Source organism: Protopterus annectens, chromosome 16.part0 (assembly GCF_019279795.1).
Source record: "Protopterus annectens isolate FY-2018-M chromosome 16.part0, PAN1.0, whole genome shotgun sequence".
Lineage (NCBI taxonomy): Eukaryota > Metazoa > Chordata > Ceratodontiformes > Protopteridae > Protopterus > Protopterus annectens.
This window is the reverse complement of record NC_056750.1, coordinates 201,871,359-201,892,895: the sequence shown is the minus strand read 5'-3', so window position 1 is coordinate 201,892,895 and position 21,537 is coordinate 201,871,359. Positions and strand designations below refer to the sequence as shown.

Sequence of the window (21,537 nt, the reverse complement as noted above, 5' to 3'; positions counted from 1 at the left end):
AAGGAAGGCAAATTAAAGGATCTTGAATGTGTACCACCTCAACTGTCATGATAATTCAAATGTATCAGTACCCTATACAGAGGATCAGAGAGCACAAAGAACATAGTTTCCCCTCCAAGGCATGTTTCAGGACCTAAAAGTACAGAAGGCAAAGCTGAAGGGAGAGGGAGCAAAGAATATGTGGGGAAGAATTTTTTCACAAAAAATTATGGTGGACAAGTTGAACACATTGGTATAAAAAATGGTTAATGCTGAAACGATCAAGTGATTTAAGAATGAGTGAAAAAAAAATATTAGGTCAAAACTAACATGGAACCCAATTCTAGAAAAACAAAGTAAACTTAAAACTCAAATGAAAGTAGTAAGTAGAGTTAAAAGCTACAAAGGCTGCTTATGTATATGTTCTTTTTCCCTCACCAAGAAACACACATCACTGCACAAACCAAAATGAGTAACTCGTACATCATCATAACCTTCTACCATCAATGTTCTTTCAGGTTTTATTTCTACTTCTTGGTTGAAACTAACACACACACACACAATGCTGAAAGAATTCATAAAAAAGACTTCCGTACTTTGGTATACAGCTCTTTTTAAATAGTACTTGTATATAATACCTCACACGGCAGAAAATATCACAGTATTCACATGACTACAACCCTCCTCATCTTCTCGCCACACAGACAGACACACACTCACTATTCATGATAAACAGCATAAATCTGTTTTATGTGAAAACATATTATTGCACAAATGTGACATCAGAATTATTCAAGAATAACTTGTAAAATGCGTTTCCTAACAAATCACACTGGGATAGTATGAAGGTTTAGGAAAACAACGGATAAGCAAACAGTATTTCATACCGATTATACATTTTCCTTTACTGATTTGGTCATTTTAAATGACTCCACTTGATATATTTGGTATACAGATAAATAAGTAACTATTTATTAACTGGGTAAGCTCACAGGCCGAGGGTAATCCAAGAGCAATGACTGGTTAAATGACTTGCTGAGAGTCACTCAGCAGGCAAATGGTGACTATGAAAATCAACCTTAGGACTGCAGCTGGATCTAGGTCTAAGCATATAGCGTCAATCCTCAGAAAGCTCATAGATGTACCCTTTCTCTTAATAATGTACCAGCTGGGGGTTATACCTTTGCTAATAAGTTATGCCTCTACAGACAAAAATCACCTTTACTTATACTCAGATCTCTACTCGGTTAACACACTCACACAAAGTGAAAAAAGTGCATGGGTAAAGTTTTGGGAATCAAACTCAGGTCATTAAGATTTTCTGTAGTTAACGATGTTACAGATACTATATGGCTTTTAGTTTGTTTGCATTAAAATGTGATGCAAATATCAGTGGTGAGAGGTGACACACCACAAAATAATGAATGGCTATGCCTGTATCCATCATCAAAAAAGTAGTTTGCATATTCAGTTTCCATGGGATATAGAATAAAATTCATTATTAATAAACCCTTTATACAGAAATAAACAGGTTATGTATTAGCAGCCATCTGCTTGAACAATTTATTCCCCTGCACCATGTAAATTCTCTTTTAAGAAACTATTGAACAATTAATCTGCCAGAGATTTTATTAAAATGTATGGATATTTACCTCATACTCCTGTTCAGATTCTGAAGTGCATGTTGATGCTAAGTTGATTGTATCTTTGGTGTGTTTCTGTTTCATTCTTTCTCAAAATTCAGTGCCTATTTCAGGCAAATAGTGAACATAATCCACAAAGAAGGGTTCACAAAGAATTTGGTAGCATCCAAAAGATCACAGATTAAACTTCTTCTTTAGAAAACTGCTTCTTCAAGTAAAGATGATGCCGGTGGTGTCTTGTAAATTAACTTTTTGAAGCATGTAGGCCTAGTAATTAGGATAAGAAAATAAATCTATACAAAGGCTTAGGCATCCAAGCAGATATCCATTCCAAAGAAGAACACAGCTTTGGTACTGAATACAAAAATTATTACACACAATTTAAAAAGGTGCTTGCACCCCTAAATTTTTGAAGAATTTGGTCACCAACACATGCACAGAAAAAGGAGCTGCAGGAGGGGTGTCACCCATAATCAAGCCTTTCCACAAACATATAGAATGTTTAAGTGCAATGCAAGAAGAATAAATAATGATTCCAACTGTTGAGGACCTACTTATGTCACTTCACTATGAACCACCTGTGGAAGATGAGTTGTTTTTTTAAATCATTTAATCCAGGTAAAGAAAGCAAATAATTTAAAACTCTCCTTTTGATCTCATATATCCGGATGAGGCATATCTCAATATACTAAAGCAGAGTATTCAGATCTAGCTTGTCACACCATTCAGGAAGACATGACAATGAGCCAAACAAAGCAAACTCTAGCTACTCAAAGACGCTCAAGATCAAAGAAACACACTGAATTCTTCACATCTTCTTGTAGGGAGACCATAAGTCATTTCAAGGTTTCCACCATGTAGCTGATGGAAGCTCTGAAACAGTTCAATGACTGTACAGGCTAACAGATAAGCCAACCGTCTACCATTCTGGTAACATACCAGTGCTGGGTGGTAGGGCTTTGGGATTAGATGGTGCTGCAAACTTTAGAATGAACAGGCTGTAGAAAACTCCAAAGTAGAAAAGATGTAAGCATTACTGTGTTACACATAATTGCTAAATATGTAACGTGAAGCTGAAAAATCAAGTAGCCTCCTCCCTTACGTCGTTGCTACAGCATCAACTATTACAATGTTAAACCTGTTATTCCTGCTGATTGTTTTATTCTAGGTGGCAAGAAGCCAGTCTTCATTTTCCTGCAAGCAGGTGGTGTCAGACTGCTTAGCGGATTGCCTCTAGTTCGATTCCTGACTTGGGTACGAGCTGAATGAGTCCTTCCTTTGCTGAAGAAGAACGGTGCTGCTGCAAGATCAGAAATGTTTTCTGCAGCTTTGACTACAAGATTAATAAGGAACGAACCACCCTTTTCCTTGCTTGGCCAACAGTCAATATAACTAGCAGCAGCAAAATCTGAAAATAAAAACTCTTTACCAGTACCTGCATGCATTCAGTCGGTGACCCTAGTGATTTACACAACGATTGGATGACAGTGACACTTCACAACGATGCTTAATTACGTCACGATTTATTTTGCTATTATTATACAAAAACCACGTGCTTCTGTTCAAAGGCGGAGTCATTTTAGGCCATGACCAATTGTAATGCAGCTGCTAATATATGCTGACCCTGCCCCAGAAGTAACCCCCGCCTTCATTTTTTTTTTCAGCGTGAATATGTCAGTAGAAAGGGTAGGGATTTTATGTTGGTAAGCAGAAGGTAGTAGTAATAAAAATGATTTTTCTTTCCCGTTGGAGGACCGCTGTTAGCCTGTCAGTCCGGATTGGGTATCAGACGCAGCAATGTATATCTGTACAGTCGAAGCAGTCTGGTCTGTAAGAGCGGTTTTCAGTCTGGAAACGTCGCCAAAGATGTGTTGCTATTTATTTTGCGGACTGCTTACATTATGGGTCATCATGTCCGTAGCATACCTTTCAAGTGTACCTCATTACGAGGAACGTACCTTATTTGCGGTCTTAAAAAGTTCACGTTCCTCAAAGCTACACATTAAAAGACTCTTGTCACACATTCAGTGTTAGGAATGTTTAAGTGAAATCCATTGTAAATGAATCGTGAATTCATTAAAAGATCTTCTTTATAAGTAAAAGCCAGCATATTTTAGCCATCCTATGACCTTCCTAGCCGAAGGTGTTAGTAAGTCATTAGTGTGTGTTCCACATTTTGCCCATTTGTTCCACGTTATGAGGGCTAGTGTTTCCCATTTTGGAGATGGCAGGTTAAGAACTATTGTCCGTAGTTTCTTGTAGCTTTTTAATTGGATGAGAATCGTTCGCCGAACAGTGCATTGTATTGTCATGGTTTTGTACATTTGTTTGGTGAAACTGGTCTCGGGTGAAATAGCGGAAACTGTACAGGCAGGACATTCCTGCGAATAATGTATGTAAAACACATCATTAATATTAAAAAGCACCGTGCTTGTAGCAGTATAAATACCACCACCTACGACAGCACACCTTGTGGGTCAGGCATTATTAGGATATGCGCGGGGGGGGGGTCTTAAATTATCCAGTTCCGTATCGCTGTAAGTTATTCAGTCTGTTTTGAACAACTCGTGGGCTGTCATGCCAAACCCCTGGGGCAAAGGAAGAACAAACGCCATTCTGCTACTGCTCACTTCACATCATATCTCGCAGTCTAACATCCTAGCATACCTCTCAGCTGACCAGATTTTCGCAGAATGTCCACATTTTTACTTCATATTTTTGGTGTATTCCTCTTACAGTTTGCGTTTTTTTTCTGACAAACCACTAAGGATTGTAGTCATTAAATAATACTGAACAGTGACAGGCATTTCAGTTTCAGGCTCCATGTTCTCCAGAAAAAGAAATAATGTAAAACCTGTTATTCTAACAATTTTGAATTTTCTAAGTTTATAGAAGCAATGTTTAATTAATCTGTCCCTGTTTTGGACCTTTGTCGTCCCATTGTTTCTGGCTTTGTTGTCCTGATTACTTGTAGGGAGAGTTTGCGATGTATGCTCCCAACCAATTTGGACAAAGCTAAAATAATTGGGGGAGGGGGCGGTAAGGGCTTTAAAAGGCTGTAAATCGGGGCAGTTCTAAATATTGATTATACAAACCTAGAAAGTTGCTAGAATATATGCATTTATAAAGGATATGAAGTCCGAAACTCAGATGTACGTCATTATTTAGTATGTATTTAATCTTCGGTGATTTATCAGAAGAAAAACATAAATGTTATGAGAAACGGACAAAAATATAAGGTAAAAATCTAGACATTTGAGAGGTATGCTTACCATGTTGCTACTGTGGTATAGCCCTTATTTATATATGTGCATTTGCGGCGCTCACAACATTGGTGTTTAGCAAGAGTTGTTTTTCAAATTTTTTATGACAAATTCCTTTGCAGGGTGTCCATCGAACAGAACACGCCCATCGCGGTTGTCAATTAGTTTGGGAACGCCCAACCCGGCGTGAACTTAAGTGGGAGGGTCAGGCTTACTGTCTGCAGAACAAGTTACAGATCAGGCTTACTGCAGAACAAGTTACAGAAATCGTTTCTACGCCACTGGACTGGGTGTTGTACAATTTCCAGATATATGCATATGTAATTTCACGCATGCATAGCACAGATCAAAATAAAATTCAAACTATATCTGTCAAACTATCTAAATTTCACAAATATAAAATTAAAACGTACGCTTATAGTAAAGCGGCTTCCCCCACCCTCATTGCAGTGTTTGTACATGTTGTTGCGTCTTTCAGCTTTTCCCGGTTAGGGTTCACCACAGCGAAACTCCAGTCCGCTAGTGATTGGCAGTATATTTTTACGTGCCGAGTTGCTAGCTCTGACGCACAACCTTCAACGAAGGTACGCTCATTCACATGTCTCTACACAGAAGACGCTCTAGGACAGCGTCTTACTGTGAGGTGACAACACTACTGCAGTACCACCACAACAGTATATTGCAGTGTTTGTACATACATTTTCAAAATGTATGTGCATGTATGGGTGGTGCAGCGATAGCGTTTTTGCCTCACTGCAAGAGGTTCTCCTGTTCATACCTCTCAACCTGGAAATATCAAAAATCTGGACAAGGCCCATGAAAAATAGGTACAAATCTGTACACTGTTTAACATAAAATTTGTATACATAATTATGTAAGCCCGCCCATCTCGATGGAATTGTGGGATTCCAACTTTCAAACGGAAACTGAAGAACAGACAACCAAAATATAGCACCAGAGTCCCCCTACAGCCATTCCAATGTTCCATTACCTGTCTATTTTGCTCCATTTACCATAAACACTAATTTGTGCATATTGCTTTACTTCTACAATGATTATTTGGATTTTATTTTTACATTTTATAGCACAATGCACAAACACTAAGACATCTGCTACACAAAGTAATACTGTCTCACAATGAAAATAGACTTGGCATTAAAACTTCTCTGCCCTTGAAACTCAGATTAATTGAAACAGCATTGAAACCCGCACACACCACATCCAAAGAAAATGCATCTGACCAGTGGTGGATAAAGATTACCTTTGGGCTGTTTTCAAATCATTGGCCCCCTGCACACAAAACAAGAAACAGCCTGGGTTGCTAGAAATTAAGGTATGTACATAAATGTAAGGAATCAGATGCATAGTAAATTTCTTGAACAATTTAAAATAACTGTACTGAAAGAAGACAACTGCCAACATAAATGCATGAAAAAGGAATAGTACGCAAATATTTGAGGCATTCCAGTTACCATGCTTTACACTCAGAACACATTGTGCTTATTAGAATGTTTCTCTTAGCTGACAATATGCAATCGTACCTCAAATAAAGAAATAAAATCCTCCACACTTCATTAGTTGCCTGAGCTGCTAATCAAATTGTGGTTGAACGCTGGACCATAGTCAGGGCTTTACCTCTCTACACCACCAGAGCTGCTGCAATGTAATGTTTTGTGCTTTAACTGTAATATATATATATATATATATATATATATATATATATATATATATATATATTATATGTGTGTGTGTGTGATTGTGTACGGTTTTTAATATATGCAGTGTCTGCCTGCTTAAATGAATGTCTACTATGTGTGCTGAGTTTGCAAGGGGCTTTGTGCTTAATCAGTGTTTTACAATCACTTGTGTTCCTGTGATTACAGCTATAGACAAAATGTATTCTAATACACACACACACACACACACACACACACACACACACACACACACACAGAAATAAGGCAAACATGGTGGAGATAGACCAAATCGTTTTCAAAGCAAACAGGAAAACTGAAGCATTATATAGTAAACTGCATGGTATTATCACATCTTACAGTTTTCCAAAACCTGCAAGGTAGACAAGTCATAACCAAACAGTAACAAATCTTGCATAATTACATTATGAATTTAATGATATCACACGTTTTGTCTGCAAACTTCAGCACCTGACATCCCCAAAAAAATTATGCCAAAAGAACATCGTGTGACACTTGCAAATCAAATAACATAGGACATAAGCTGAAAGGGTCATCAAATAATGGTACAAGCAGCCATGTTTATTAACATAATCTTTGCAGTGCGCTACTATTTTTCGCACAGGAATGGCTCTGTGCCGAAGGAACAACAAAATGTTTAATTTCTAATTTGAGGAGTTACATGCTATAGTTCAAAAAGCAAATGCACTTCACTGTTAGAAATCATAACTGTATTAGCATCTACTATGATATGGTTAGTAATTGTAGTTGTTCTTCAAGTAAACCTCCTGTAAAACCCAGACACATAAACAGTTAATTTACATGAATCTGTAAACTGTTTCACACAAACGAAAGAATATCTCTTCAGCCAGAACGCCGCTTGCAAGCCAATAAACATTACAGAACAATAAAACATGTTCCTACCCAGTTCCCTGAGCAGCCTAATCTCCGCAGATAGACCCATTTGATATACAGAGTCAGAAGAAATAAAGCACTTTTGAAAATGAAGCGAAAATGCTCGTTTGGATAAATGTTTCCCGCTGCACTCGGAGATCATGGAAACTCATTCAAAAAAATGAGCCAGCTGGAAATGTGGAGCACTTGAGCTCAATTCTGACAGGCTGGTAGCCCCGACGGAGCTGACGTCATCACGCACGCGATGATGTCAGCTAAAAAATGGGGAAAATTTAAAAATAAAAAAAAACTGGAAAAAAGTCAGAAATGGAGGGGTGCCACTCGGGAATCGTGGCACCCCATTATTTGGACCCCAAAACCCGGTAAAAACCGAGTAATTTGGGACAGTTGGGAGGTATGCTCCTGTTCGATTCTCAGCTGGAGTGCCTTCTGTGTGGAGTCTGCATGTCCTCCCTGTGGTCGAGTGGCATTCGAAAGACATGTGTGAATGGGCGTGCCGTCATTGAAGGTTGGGCATCGGGCTGGCAACTTGGCACCATAAAAATCTACTGCGGATTATTAGTGGACCAGAGTTCCGCTGTGGCGACCCCTAATCGGGGAAAGACAAACAATGTGCATGTATGCACTAAGTGGAGAAGGAAAAAAGTCCCTAAAACGGTGCACTTTTAGTCAGGAGACCATAGACAAACCGTCGAAACTCAAATGCATGCGTTTTTCCACTACAGACAGTTTATACATCTGGGGTGGGGTTTCCTATGAATAATTTTATATATATATATATATATATATATATATATATATATATATATATATATACACATACACATACACACACATATATATGGGTCTAATTCATGACTGAAATTTTATTTGACTGACTTTTCATTTGACCTAGACCAAAATACATAATTTTCAAAATACTGAAAACTCACTTGACTGAAACCTTCTTCTTCTGGCTTTTTCCTAGTTAGGGGTCGCCACAGCGGAACACCTGTCCGCTCATGATTGGCAGTGGAGTTTTACGGTGTTGAGTTGCCAGCCTGGCACCCAACCTTCCACAGAAGGCACACACATGCACACACTCACACCTAGGGCCAATTTAGAGTGTCCAATCCACCTACAGCATGTCTTTGGGATGTGGGAGGAAACCGGAGTACCCGGAGGAAACCCACGCGACCACAAGGAGGACATGCAGACTCCGCACAGAAGGCACCCCAGCCGAGATTTGAACCGGAGAACCTCTTGCTGTGAGGTGACAACACTAACCGCTGCACCACTGTGGCCGCCTGCAATGCTAAATTTCAAAATACTAACTTGTAAGCCATAGACATGCCCACTTACAACACCAATGGCTAACTCTTTCCAGAACTTAAAAACTACTTACATACCCTCTCAACAGAAACTGGATGATATAAAACCAAATTAGGTGGGGGGCTACACCTCCCCACACACAATCTCCAGTGTGGGGGGCTGTGCTGCCCACACCTCCCTAACTATATATACTAACTCCAGGATCACACTATAGTGGGGAAAAGAGCATCTACCTTTTACTTACCTTACAATAGTCTACACGCTACTGCTGGGAATGCACAAAACATCTGCCATATTACGTGACATACTTCCCATTTAGAAACACTGCGTGACAATCAGAACTATAAGTTACAGTTAATGTCCTTACATTCACCGCTGCAGTATTCCTTACAAATGGGATTCCCTGCCGTGAAGCCTACCATCTGGTCACTTTACCAATTGCTTTAAGGTACGCTGAACGTCACCTGCACACTCCTTGCATAGGTTAGGGCATAAAAGTGATGTTCAGGCATACCATCCTCAGAACTATATTGCCGCCAGTCAGAATGCTGCTTTAACCGTCGGTCTGTTACCTCCGTCTGTTTTTTGTTTCTTCTTGTTTTTCTGTTGGCTTTCCTGTGCTTACTGCTGCTTGCTGGAGTTTTCACAGCTGCAGATAAGTACTCAGTTGGGTTTTTTAGTTACTTTTTCTGTTTGACTTCTGCTGTTTGGGGCTACTCTCATCCAGGAAGGGTAAATGCCAGTGTGGAAGACTGACTCCCCATAAAGACTGCAGTGTCTTTTTTGCCTAGGTGCTGCTCATGACCACACGTCTTGTTCAATTTGTCAGGCGTTTGTCCCCAAAACTCTTCATAGTAGGCTTTTTTCCCTTTCCTTGTATCTTGAAGACCAGTGTCTTAAGCTTCTTACTGCAGATACTATGGATGGAACTTCCTGCCTCTAGAGTCAGCTGTCAGGGAAGAAGAAAGTACATAAGGTAAGACTGGAATATTCTGCTGTCCAGCCTCTGCTGGGAGATTCTCCTGAGGTTATTATGCACCCAGAGGCTCATCCGGTTGTTTTGTCAGATTCTTCTACCATGTCTGGGTTGGAAGCCAGTGAGGAGCCGAGAAGGCTTTGCAGGTGTCCATTTCGGGCATTCAGAGGGAACCACGGTTGACTGTTTCTGAGGGGTCTAGAGGGGTTCTGCAATTTCTCTTTAGGGAAAAGGTTTCTACTGCGGTTGTGGAATGCCATCCTGAGTCTGGGCTTTCTCAGATTTCTAGGACGGATGTCCCCTTAAGAAAGAAGCAGAAAAAGTACAGTTGTGTACACTTACCATAAATGTAGATGTTCCAGTGTATTCACTGTTGCAGTCATTACCATTGGGTTATCTTGCTGGCAGGCTACCCTCAGTAGGCCTGAATTCCAAAGTCTAGGTCCAGCGTCAGTTGCTGTTACCTCTTCCCTGATGTCAGTGTGCCAGGGGTATAAAAGATGCAGCCAACACCATTTTCTTCAGTTTTTCTTGCCCCAGATGTCAGGTGCCCCCAAAAGGGTAGGCTAAAAATATGTCAATAAAACATGCATGCACCAAAGTATATATTTTGCCTTCATCTACAAGCAAATACACCACATAGGTTGTATAGAATAGAGAAGTACAGATAAGTTCCAGCAAAGAAATGGGGGATGGCGGGTGGCTAACCTGGACTGCAACAGTGAATACACTCGAACATCTACATTTATGGTAAGTGTACACAACTGTACTATGTTCTTCATGTTTCACTGCTGCAGTCATTACCATTGGGTTGAATCCCAAAGATAAGGTTGGGAGACTGGAGCTAAATAGCATTGGGAGCGGCTATAAGGCCCTGCAGAACTGCAGTGGCAAAGCCTGCCCTGGATTTAGAGTAGAGTGGTAAATGATAGTGCTTTGTGAAGGTGTGCACTGAACTCCAAGTAGCAGCCTCTAAAATGTCTTTGGTTGGTACTCCCCTGAGGAAGGCTGCTGAAGTGGCTGCTGCTCTGGTTGAATGTGGCCTAATGCCCTTAGGTACTGGCTTGCCATTTCGTGAATAGCAGAAATGAATGCAGTGGCCTATCCACTTTGAAATAGTCTGCTTTGAGATAGCCTTTCCTTGTGATCCTGCAGCATATGCCACTAGTAGTTGCTCTGTCTTTCTGAAAACTTTGGTTCTGTTCAAATAGAAGCGTAGTTGCCTAAAAATGTCCAAAGAATGCAGAATTCTCTCCCCCTTATTCTGTGGGTTTGGATAGAAGGTAGGCAGATGAATAGTTTGGTTAAGAGCCACACTGGACACTACCTGAGGCATAAATGTGGGGTTTGCCCTCAGAGAAACCCTGTCTGGATAAAAAATGATAAAAGGTTCCACAGCCATGAGTGCCTGTAGCTCTGAGACTAGTCTTGCAGAAGTTATTGCAAGGAGCAGAGCTGTTTTCCAAGATAAAAACTTTATATCAGCTGTAGCGGCTGGCTCAAAAGGAGGCAGGGTGAGTTTTTCCAAGACATAATTGAGGTCCCATGCATGTATTGGTGATCTCCTTGGAGGCCTTACATTTTTTGCCCCTCTGAGGTACTGCCTTAATAAAGGATGAGAAAAGATAGGTGGCTCTGTATTGTAATGAGCCAAAATGGCAGAGGCATGAATTTTTATAGATGAAAAGGATAGGCCTTTGTCCAGCATCGCAGTCAAGTATTGCAAAATCTGAGGAATATTTGGAACAGCTGTGTCAATTCCTTGTGCCTGGTTCCAAGCACAGAATCTCTTCCATTTTCCAGCATAGGATTTTCTAGTACTAGGCCTCCTGGCTTCCAAAATGACATCCATAATCGCTTTAGTGAGAGGCATGTTTTGTATGACTACATTATCCGCCATGCTGCCAGATTTAAGGTCTTGAGTTGGCTGTGCAGGATCTGATTGTTCTGCTGGGACAGTAGATGAGGCACTTGAGGTAAGATCCAGGCTGGGCATTGAGACAGGTTCCTTAGGATTGGATATCAATGCTGGCGTGGCCAGTCTGGGGCAATCAGTATCATTTTTGGCTTCTCCTGTTTGACCTTTAGGAGTACCTTAGGGAGGAGAGGCAGAGGAGGAAAGGCATATACTGTTAAGTTTTTCCAGCTGAAGGGACATCCACTTTCCATGCTTGTTTGTGAAAAGTCCTTGTGCAGAATCTCTTTAGATGACAGTTGTGAGGTGAGGCAAATAGATCTATGTCCGGGCATCCCCATTTCCTTGTTACCATGCTGAAGACTTGTGGATCCAATTTCCACTCGTGGGGATCCATGAGGTTTCTGCTTAGTTCGTCTGCCAGAGTATTTATCTTTCCTGGCAGGAATTGTGCCTGCAGATGTACTTGGTAAGTCAATGCTGTGTCCCACAAAGTCATGGCTAGTCTGCAAAGGGGGTAAGAATGAGTGCCTCCCTGCTTATTTATATACCACATGACCGTGGTATTGTCTGCCTTTATCAGTAGATGTCCCAGATGTAGTAGGTCCTTGATGGCCGTCAGGGCATTTTAAACAGCTAGCATCTCTTTTTGATTGATATGTAGATGCATTTGGTTTGTGGACCATGTGCCTTGAATACATCTTCCTGCCATGTGGGCTCCCCAGGTATGATCCGAAGCATCCATTGTTAATGTCTGTGTGGCTGGGGGTAGAGTGAATGGCTGTCCCTTGTTCTGGTGACAGGCCTTCACCCAACATCGAAACTCCTGTTGCAGGCAGGGTATGAGAGTAACTGTTGTTTCCAGGCTGTGGCAATGTTGAGTCCAAACACTTTTTAGGTACCATTGAAGTTTCCTCATATGCAGTCTTGCATATGGAATTAGTAGAATGCATGATGCCATGAAGCCCAAAGCCTGCAGAATTTTTCTTGCAGATAACTGGGCCTTTGTTGCCAACAGTTTGAAATAGGTAGTCAGTTGCCTTTGTTTGTCTGGCGTGAGATAAGCCATCTGGGCAGTTGTATTTAAGCTTGCACCCAGGAATATTAGAATATTATAATAGAGGGTACTAGTTTTGATTTTTGTTTGTTGACTGTGTACCCTAGGCATGGTAGTAATCTCTTTACAAATGTCAGATGCTGTAGTAGAATGTCCTTGTTTTCTGCTTGAATGAGGCAGTCGTCCAAGTAAGGATATATTTGTATTCCTGTTTGTCTGCAGTATGCAATTACTGGTGCCAGGCACTTTGTGAAGACCCTGGGTGCAATAGATAAGCCAAAGGGCAGTGCAGATAATTGGTAGTGCATAGAGCCAGCTTTGAATCTGAGGTATCTTATGCATGTTTGTCTGATTGGGACATGCAGGTATGCCTCTTTTAAATCTAAAGTCACAAGCCAAGCCTTCTTGTCCAACATGGGCAGAAGTTGCTGTAGAGTCAACATTTTGAATTTTGGAATATCCAGGTATGTGTTTAGAATAGATAGGTCCAGTATTGGTCTCCAGGCTTTGTTCTTTCTGGGTACCAAGAACAGTCTGGAGTAGAATCCTGGTCTCTGCTCTTGCTCTGGTACTTGTTGAATGGCCCTCATGTCCATGAGGGATGATACTTGTTTTTGTGCCTCTGCCCACTGATGTCTTGGCAGGTCTGGCCAACCGTTTGCCCTTGGCAGGGTATGGAAGTGAAACTTGTAGCCTTGTGACACTATGTTTAAGACCCATTTGTCCTGGGTTATTATGTGCCAATTTTGAGAAAAAAGTACTTGTTTTCCCCCTAAAGGTGCTGTCAGAAGATAAGTGCTTGGCGTAGGCAGGGGGAAGTCATTGTGACTGTTTCCTGTATGGCTGTGATTTGTCTTCTCCAGTTTTGGAGGTAGAAGCACCCCGTTGTTTAGACCTGTATGAACCTTGAGGCTGGGATCTGCCTCTAGGGCGTCTGTATCTGCCCCTTTGTGGCCTGTCTGACACTGGAAAGGACCAATTCTTTGTAGGCCAGTTTCTACTAAATCTGAGGGGCTGTACCTGCAAGAAATCCTTGACTGCATAGATTTAGCTTTGTCCTCCATTTTCTTCAACACCTCTTCTGCTTTAACACCAAAGTATCATGCTGTAATGGAGCAGCTAATAGTTTTGCTATAACATGATCAGGCAGATTCTGTTCTTTTAACCAAGCATGCCTCCTAATGACAGAACCTGTAACAGCGGCCCTGCAGGAGTCCTCAAGAGAATCAAAACCACATTGCAAAGTATGTTTCCCCACTTGTTCAGCTGCATGCAATAAATCCTGCATTTCTTTGTTTTCAACACATTCTGAATTTGTCAACATTTTCTGTTTAAACAGTGAAATAAGATATTGCTGATATTTAAGCATATGAAATTGTCAATTTAAAGTTCTTACAGCCAAGGTAGCAGAAGTATAAATCTTTTTACCCCATCTGTCCAGGGCCCTAGAATCCCTATCAGAGGGGATAGGGTTTTTTGCAGTGGAAGCCTTGACCCCTTTGGGACCCTGAGAGATTGTTTCTGGGTCAGCAGCAGGGTTTTTATAAAGAAATTTATGAGAGTCAGGAATCCTGTAGTATCTGTCTGGCTTAAGACTGGTGTAAAGAGTCTGGAGATAGACTGGACTCTGAAAATACATAATCTACAATGTCTAAAACAGGTGGGATAGTGAGGGGCCTGTGTTGAGGCAATAAAAGGAAGTCTCTGAGCCTTTTCTTGGATTCTGAGTAATCTTGGCTCTCCCAGTGGAAATGCTCCCTCATAGTATGCAGTGTTTCCCCAAAAGAATAATCCTCAGGAGGAGAGGCTGAATCAGAATCCTCATAGGGTGGAATAGAATACTCCTGGTCAGAGGAGGAATCAGAGGAAATGGAAACCTAGTCTGAAGATTCATATTCTATCTCTTGCCTAGGCCTCTTATTATGAGGGGGATGGGAACCCCTGATCAAAGTAATTAGGTCTTCGGCCATCTTAAGCATCTGTTTTTTAGGCATGGTGGCCTGTCCAGGAGATTGCTGTACTTGTTTCTTTGTCTTTAGCGCTGCTTTAGTCTTTGCCTTTGAAGCTGAAGTAGGTTTCACATATAACTGTGTAGGCCTGAAAACACCCTCAGAAGCCGATGCCTGCTCAGCAGCTCCAGACCCATCTGAGGGAATAGTTTCCGAGAGTCCAATACCTTGAGTTTCCAGCGGCCTAGTCGGCTCCATGTGGGAGTCAGAAGCGGCCTGTGGCTCTGAGGTAGTGGTCGTCAGGGGCTGCGAAAGCGCCTCACTGAGAACCTGCGAACCAGCGACAAGCCTAGCGGAAGCCTCGTCGTCAGTTTTGGATCTCGGATGCCTGTCCTTTTCTTTTTCTTTGCGCTTTTTATAAACTCCGGTAGTCGGCTGCTCCGATGGCATTATATAATTAAATCTTCTGCCAAAGTAATGGAATGCAAAATCGTACTGACACTTAATAGTGCGTTGGTTAAATCTAGCACAAAACCGACAACTAGCAACATTGTGGTCAGGGCCTAGGCAAGGAGTACAGTAAGAATGAAAATCCTTATGAGGTATTTGCTTCCCAGAAGAAATATAATTATTAACCTTTTCTGACATTGGTCTGGAGCAAGAAAAAAGTTTCCCCAATGGGGTACTTAGCTTTAATGAAGACTTCGGATCTGAAATTCGAATTTGAAAATCTCATGAGTCGACCGACCTGCACTTGCGAACTGCTTTTGCTTTGGGCACCAAGTGGCAAGAAAGACTGAAGAAAATGGCGTCGGCTGCATCTTTTATACTCCTGGCGCACTGACGTCAGGGAAGAGGCAACAGCAACTGACGCAGGACCAAAACTTTGGAATTCAGGCCGACTGAGGGTAGCCTGCCAGCAGGATAACCCAATGGTAATGACTGCAACAGTGAAACACGCAGAACATCTAATTATGTTTCTTCTTTTCCTAGCAATCCACAAAGTGAGTGGCAGGCCTTTACCCAGGAGTTATTTAATGCTTTACTGTCGCTGAGGCCTCCTCAAGGGGTTTTGGTTCCTTCTCCTCCTTGGTCCTCCTCTTTCCCCTAAAAATCCCAGGGAATTGCATTCTTCTGAGGTGGATTCTACTGATGACCCCTTTGCTTATTCTACCCAGATTACTTCTCGTTTAGACTACGGGTATGAGGAGGAGGATTCTCATACTCTAGATAATTGTTCTGAGGAAATTTCTTTTGGGGACACAATCTCTAGAATGATGGAATTTTTTTAAGTGGGATTGTGCCATACCTCTCAACCTCTTAGAGTAAGAAATCTGGACAAAGCCATGAAAAAATTGATACAAATTGGGACAATTTTTAAATATTGCTCTTGCAAACTTAGAAAGTTGATAGAATAACAGGTTTTGCATTAGCATTAATTTTCTGAAGGGTATGAAGTCTAAAACGCAAATGCCTGTCATTATTTCCTAACTTCAGTATTTAATGATTTGCCACTAATTTGCTAGAAAGCCACAGTTTTATGAAAAATAAACCAAAACTATAAGGCAAAAATCAGGACATTCTGTGAAAATCTGTACAGTTGAGAGGTATGGATTGTGCCCAGGTTTCTGATATCCATAAGAGGTACTATGAGCTACTGCAGATGGAATCTCCTAAACCTGCTGCCATTCCTGCTGTCTTGCCTGCTTTATTGAATGTTTTTTTCCCTGCCTCTAAAGGGCTGGATTCTCTTCGCCCCTGCTCCCAGGAAGTCTGATAGGTTTTATAATTTGCCTAAGGATTCTTCCTTTTTGTTTATCTTTCCTGCTGCTGACCCCTCTGTGGTGTCTGTAGCCTCTGATAAGCCATCTCAGTTGTTTCCTTTGACCAAGTTACTGCCTTCTGACAGGGACAATAGAACCATGGATAGGCTGGGTAAGAATGTTTATACTTTGGCCACCCTAGCTTTTAGGGCTATTAATTATCAGACCCATATCTCTAGGTATGTCTTGACTCTTCTTTCTCAGGCTTGTCAGATTCTTTCTGAGCTTCCAGACTCAGTAAATCTTCTGCTCTTTCCTTGTTGGGACTTCCTCTTGGGTAGTTCATCATTCTATCAAATGTAGTTATGATGCAGCAGATACCTCTTCTAGGGCTGGTGCTTCTGGTTCAGTTCTGAGGAGATATTCATGGCTTCAGCTTCAACCTTTGCCCAGTGATATTAAGGTGAAGTTGATGGATACTCCTCTGGATAATTCACTTTTGTTTGGTGAAGCAGCTGCTGATTTATTTAAGTCTCTTCAGAACAAAGGGAAGGATTTACAGGAGCTGAAGCATGTCTTTGTTTCTCCTCTGCCTACATTTCAGCAAAAAGACCCTTCTAAGTCAGCCTTTGTTAGTAGGCAGTCTCGCTGTGCTTCTAAAGGTAAAAAGGGTAGTAAGTGGACTCCTCCTGCTAAGGCCATTCAGACTGCAGGGATTCTTAAGCCTTCCTTTCCTGACAAACCAGGTGCTGTTGACTTTCCGCACGTTCCCAGCCATATTCTTCTTTCTCTTCGCCTTTCTCTTTCACTTCCTGTTTGGCTCCGAATTACCCAGAATTCTTGGGTTCTGTCAATCTTTCGGCAAGGGTACTTCATGGCCGGGATTTCCCACACTGCTTTTAATGGGCATTCCTTAGCCTCCTCAGGAGCAACTTCCTTTTCTCCCAGAGGTTCTTCAAGATCTCTTGTCTCGGGGTATTATTCAAGAGGTGCCTGTGTCCCAAAGGGGGAAAGGGTTTTATTCAAGAATGTTTCTAGTGCCCAGAAAAGAAGGTACTTGGAGGCCTATTCTAGACCTCTCCCATCTAAACACCTTTCTGAAGGTACCTTCCTTTCGGATGTTGCCTTCGGTCCCTTTTTCCTCTCTTGCTCCCTCAGGCCTTTCTGGTGTCTCTGGACCTCAAGGATGCTTATCTCCATATTCCGATCCATCCCCTTTTCAGAAGATTTTTGCATTTCTCTGTTGCTTCCTGGCATTTTCCGTTCTGTGCTTTGACCTTTGGCCTTTCTACTGCCCCAACGGTATTAACCAAATGCCTCGCTCTTCTGATTGCCTTTTGCAGGCTTCAAGGGGTCCAAATCTTTCCTTATTTGGATGACCTGCTGATTCAAAAATCTTTTCCAGAGGTCCTTTTGCAAAATCTTCATTTTACCATTTCTCTTTGTCAGAGCCTGGGGTTCACAATAAACCTCAAAAAGTCTTCCCTGACTCCTTCTCAGGATCATGTCTTTCTGGGTTGCAGGTTTCAAATGGTGCCAGTGCTGGCATCCCTGCCTCTTCCAAAGGCATCAACTCTTATTTCTTTCTTTCAAACTCTTCTTCCCCTAGCCTCCATTACAGCCGGGGAGTTTCTGAGAGCTCTGGGGTTCATGGCTTCCAATATTCCAATGTTCCCTCTGGCCAAGCTCCACATGAGGACGTTCCAGTGGTTTCTGAAGTCGGTATGACTTCAGCATGTGCATCCTGTAGACTTTCCTGTTCCTCTTCTCCCATGTCTCAAGAAAGAATTTCTATGGTGGATTCAGCAGTTGTCTCTGAATCCAGGGCTCCCTTTTCAGCCTCCTCTTCCCTCTCAGGATCTGTTCACAGAAGCTTCAAATGTGGGATGGGGAGCAACGCTTGGCTCCCTGAGGGTTCAGGGGGTGTTGTCGCCTCGTAAGCAGAAGGAGCATATCAACATTAAAAATATGAGGGCTCCTATGCTGGCTCTTCAGGCCTTTCATCCTCTCTTCTCTCCAGAGCCTCTCAAGGCATTCACAGACAATACCACGTTCATGTTGTATATCAACAAACGGAGGTATGAGATATTACCATCTTTGCCGGCTGGCACTTCTGGTATGGGATCTGGCTATCCAATATTGGGTGACTCTTCAGGCAGTTTACATTCCTTCAGATCGGAACGTTGTGGCAGACAATCTGAACAGGTCCTTCACTCAATCCCATGAACAGATGTTTCACACAATGTGTTTCTGGACATTGCTCACCAGTGTGCTACTCCTCTGTTTTGTGCCAGAGTCCCATGTCTTCTGGTATGGAAGGTGGATGCCTTCTCCTTTTCTTGGAAGGGAATCTTTTTTTATGCATTCCCTCCCTTTCCTCGCCTTCCGAGAGTTCTGTTCAAGATTCAACAGGATGCTCAATGCTGATTTGGCCTATTCTTCCATTTAGGCCCACTTATCAACTCTTTCTGCTTATCTGCCTTTAACTCCCCCGTTAGCTTATAGATTTGAGGCTAAAAACAGTAAAACTCCCAAGGTCTCTTTCTTAAAGGCATCCATATTAGACCTCCCAGGAAGCCTGTTCCTCCACCCTGGGATCTTAATTGCATTCTGAACACACAGACACACACAGAGACACACACACACACAGAGACACACACACACACACACACACACACACACACACACACACACACACACACACACACACACACACACACACACACACACACACACACACACACACACCGTTTGCTTCTCATGATTATATATGGAGAACGTTTGATTGCAGTTCTAGGTGTTGCCCTCCCAGCCCAAGTAACAACAAAACCTTTTTTTAATTTTTACTCTCAGGTTACACAAGTAGGTGGGGTCAGCAAATGTGTTCCGTAGGATCATATGAGGTTATTAGACTATCAACCAAGAGAAGCCTAGCCATTTCATCCCAATGTAATACCATAGATACTCTAGTCAAAACCCAGGACTGTATTTAGTAATGACTGCCCATATCCAGGAGGGTTGTGGGTGCTATTCCCGCTAAGAATTTACAGTGCCCCATCCCCTCATCCAGGTTCCTTTTGAACAGTGTCATAGAGTTGCTGCTTTGCATGAATTGTCAACCTATTCCAAAGACACGGCCGTTGCTGGGATACAAATCTCCCTCCAGCATGTCCTATTCAAGTCGCAGGCCATATTATATTTAAGTCCCTGGAATGGGTAGCTGTAGTCCTGTTTGATTTACAGATATGCAGCAAATTTGTTAGGTTTGGGATAGAGATTGCTCAGTAAGCCAAGCATAAGTCTTCCCTAAGAAGTCTATGCAATACTGAGTATAATGACAGGGACTTTAGTCAGTCTGTGTAAGGCACGTGCTGGAGTCCCTTTATCTTAGTTAGAAACCTCTGAGGTCTCTCTAATTGCTGCAGGTGCTTTGTATGGCACATGCTAAAAGGGGTGTTGTACTCAATTATGGGCCTGATTAGTGAGGAGTATAGAGGGGTTATAAGTTCCTTTGCTATAGAAGTGATGCCTTTGCTAATCGTGTGTGCTACATAGAAAGCCTTCCTTACTACCATAGACAGATGGTAGTCAAAGTTAAGGTCGCAGTCTACTTGTGATCCCAGATCACTTACCACTTCACAGCTATATAGGATACTGTTGTTAATTTGATAGTGTGAAGAGACATTGTTTTTACAGAAGGGAATGATGATTCAATTCTTTGCATTCAGTTTGAAACCGTGACTGAGACACCAGTTGTGGAGTTGGAGGCGAGGTTTGTGATAAGTTTGGAGGGGATAAGGGAGTTAAATTTTCACCAAATCTGTCCTCTAGCAGGTTTGCTATCTCTGCGGGATCAGTGTGTGTGATACCGTTAGTCACTAGTTTGGCACATGCTTGAGTCCTACCTTTTAGGCTACTTATGAACCTGTAAAAGGCCTTATGATTTTCCTTGGCTTTGATTGCTACATTTTTCTCAAAGTTACCCATAGAGGATTTGACATGTTGTCTTATTTGCCTGTTGAGGCTGAGGAGGTTGTTTTTCCCATTGTTGGAACCTTGCCTTAGTTTTCTTAGACAGCAACATTTTGCATTTGTTGTAAAGTTTTTGATGCTGGATGTCCAACAGGGTGGCTTTTTTTTACCTGGGGCTCTGGCTTTGATTATTTTTGGAACAGCCGAGTGACTATACACTTATACAAGTGATTGTACAGGACTTTGGTGTAGTTACCACTTCCAGCCAGGGGTGGGGCTTGGAATGGATTTATACCTTTCCCTAGGTAGGTATAGTTTGCTTTGTTGAAGTTTCTTAGTCTGTTATCACCCTTTGTTTGTTCTGGTGTTAGTGTCAGTTTGAAGGCGACTGATTTGTGGTCAGATTTAACTAAGGAAGGTCAGACAGTTGCTGTGGTGTGTCTGCTTGTCATGTTAGTGAGGACCAGATTTATTTTATTTTTATTTTTTTTATTTTACTTTTGTTGACCGAGCTAGTCTAGCTGGATACATGTCCATTTTCAGTAGAGGCCCGGGGAGAAAAGCTCCACAAAAGGACAACAGATATTATGCTTGTTATACAAAAGAATAAAATGTACAAGTAATTACATTGTTAGGAAAAAAGAAATATATATGCAAAAATATATATATATATATATATATATATATATATATATATATATATTTTTTTTATTTTTTTTGTTTTTTTACTCTCTCTAATTATTAGTAAAGATTGGAAAAACAACAGAGCTATAGAAAGTTAGTTAAGATTAGACAGTGTGGAAGATGGAAAAGGAGAAAAAAGTTTAATCAGGGTTAGTACAAGGGCAGAGCCATTGGGAATTTAGCCAGATTATAAGATGCTTCTTGAATGTATTTAATGAGGTCATTGCAGTAATTTCACTAGGAAGTTTTAGTAGTATTTAGTAAGTTTGTTCCTCTTGTTGGGGTTTGAACAATTTGTTTCAGGGCATTTGATTTAAGAAAGTCGAGGAATTTATACACTAGTGAGTTAGGACTAGAGTAGGTCTCTCAGTTGATGGTGGGATAATTGAAATCCCCCATGACTAGATTGTTTGGCA

The 21,537-nt window shown here is 41.5% G+C and overlaps 1 protein-coding gene across 3 annotated transcripts in view; it reads right to left on the bottom strand.

The window, feature by feature from the left end:
- The window catches only part of LOC122790982, a 477,132-nt gene extending 474,004 nt beyond the window's left edge, over positions 1-3,128 (bottom strand). For 2 of the 3 annotated variants that reach the window (XM_044058704.1, XM_044058705.1), the window contains exon 1: positions 1,632-3,128. In XM_044058704.1, the coding sequence (XP_043914639.1) occupies positions 1,632-1,706 (75 nt within the window). In that variant the 5' untranslated portion in view covers positions 1,707-3,128. The remainder of the gene's footprint in view (positions 1-1,631) is intronic. The other variant, XM_044058706.1, reaches the window with a different exon arrangement.
- Positions 3,129-21,537: the final 18,409 nt, after the last annotated feature.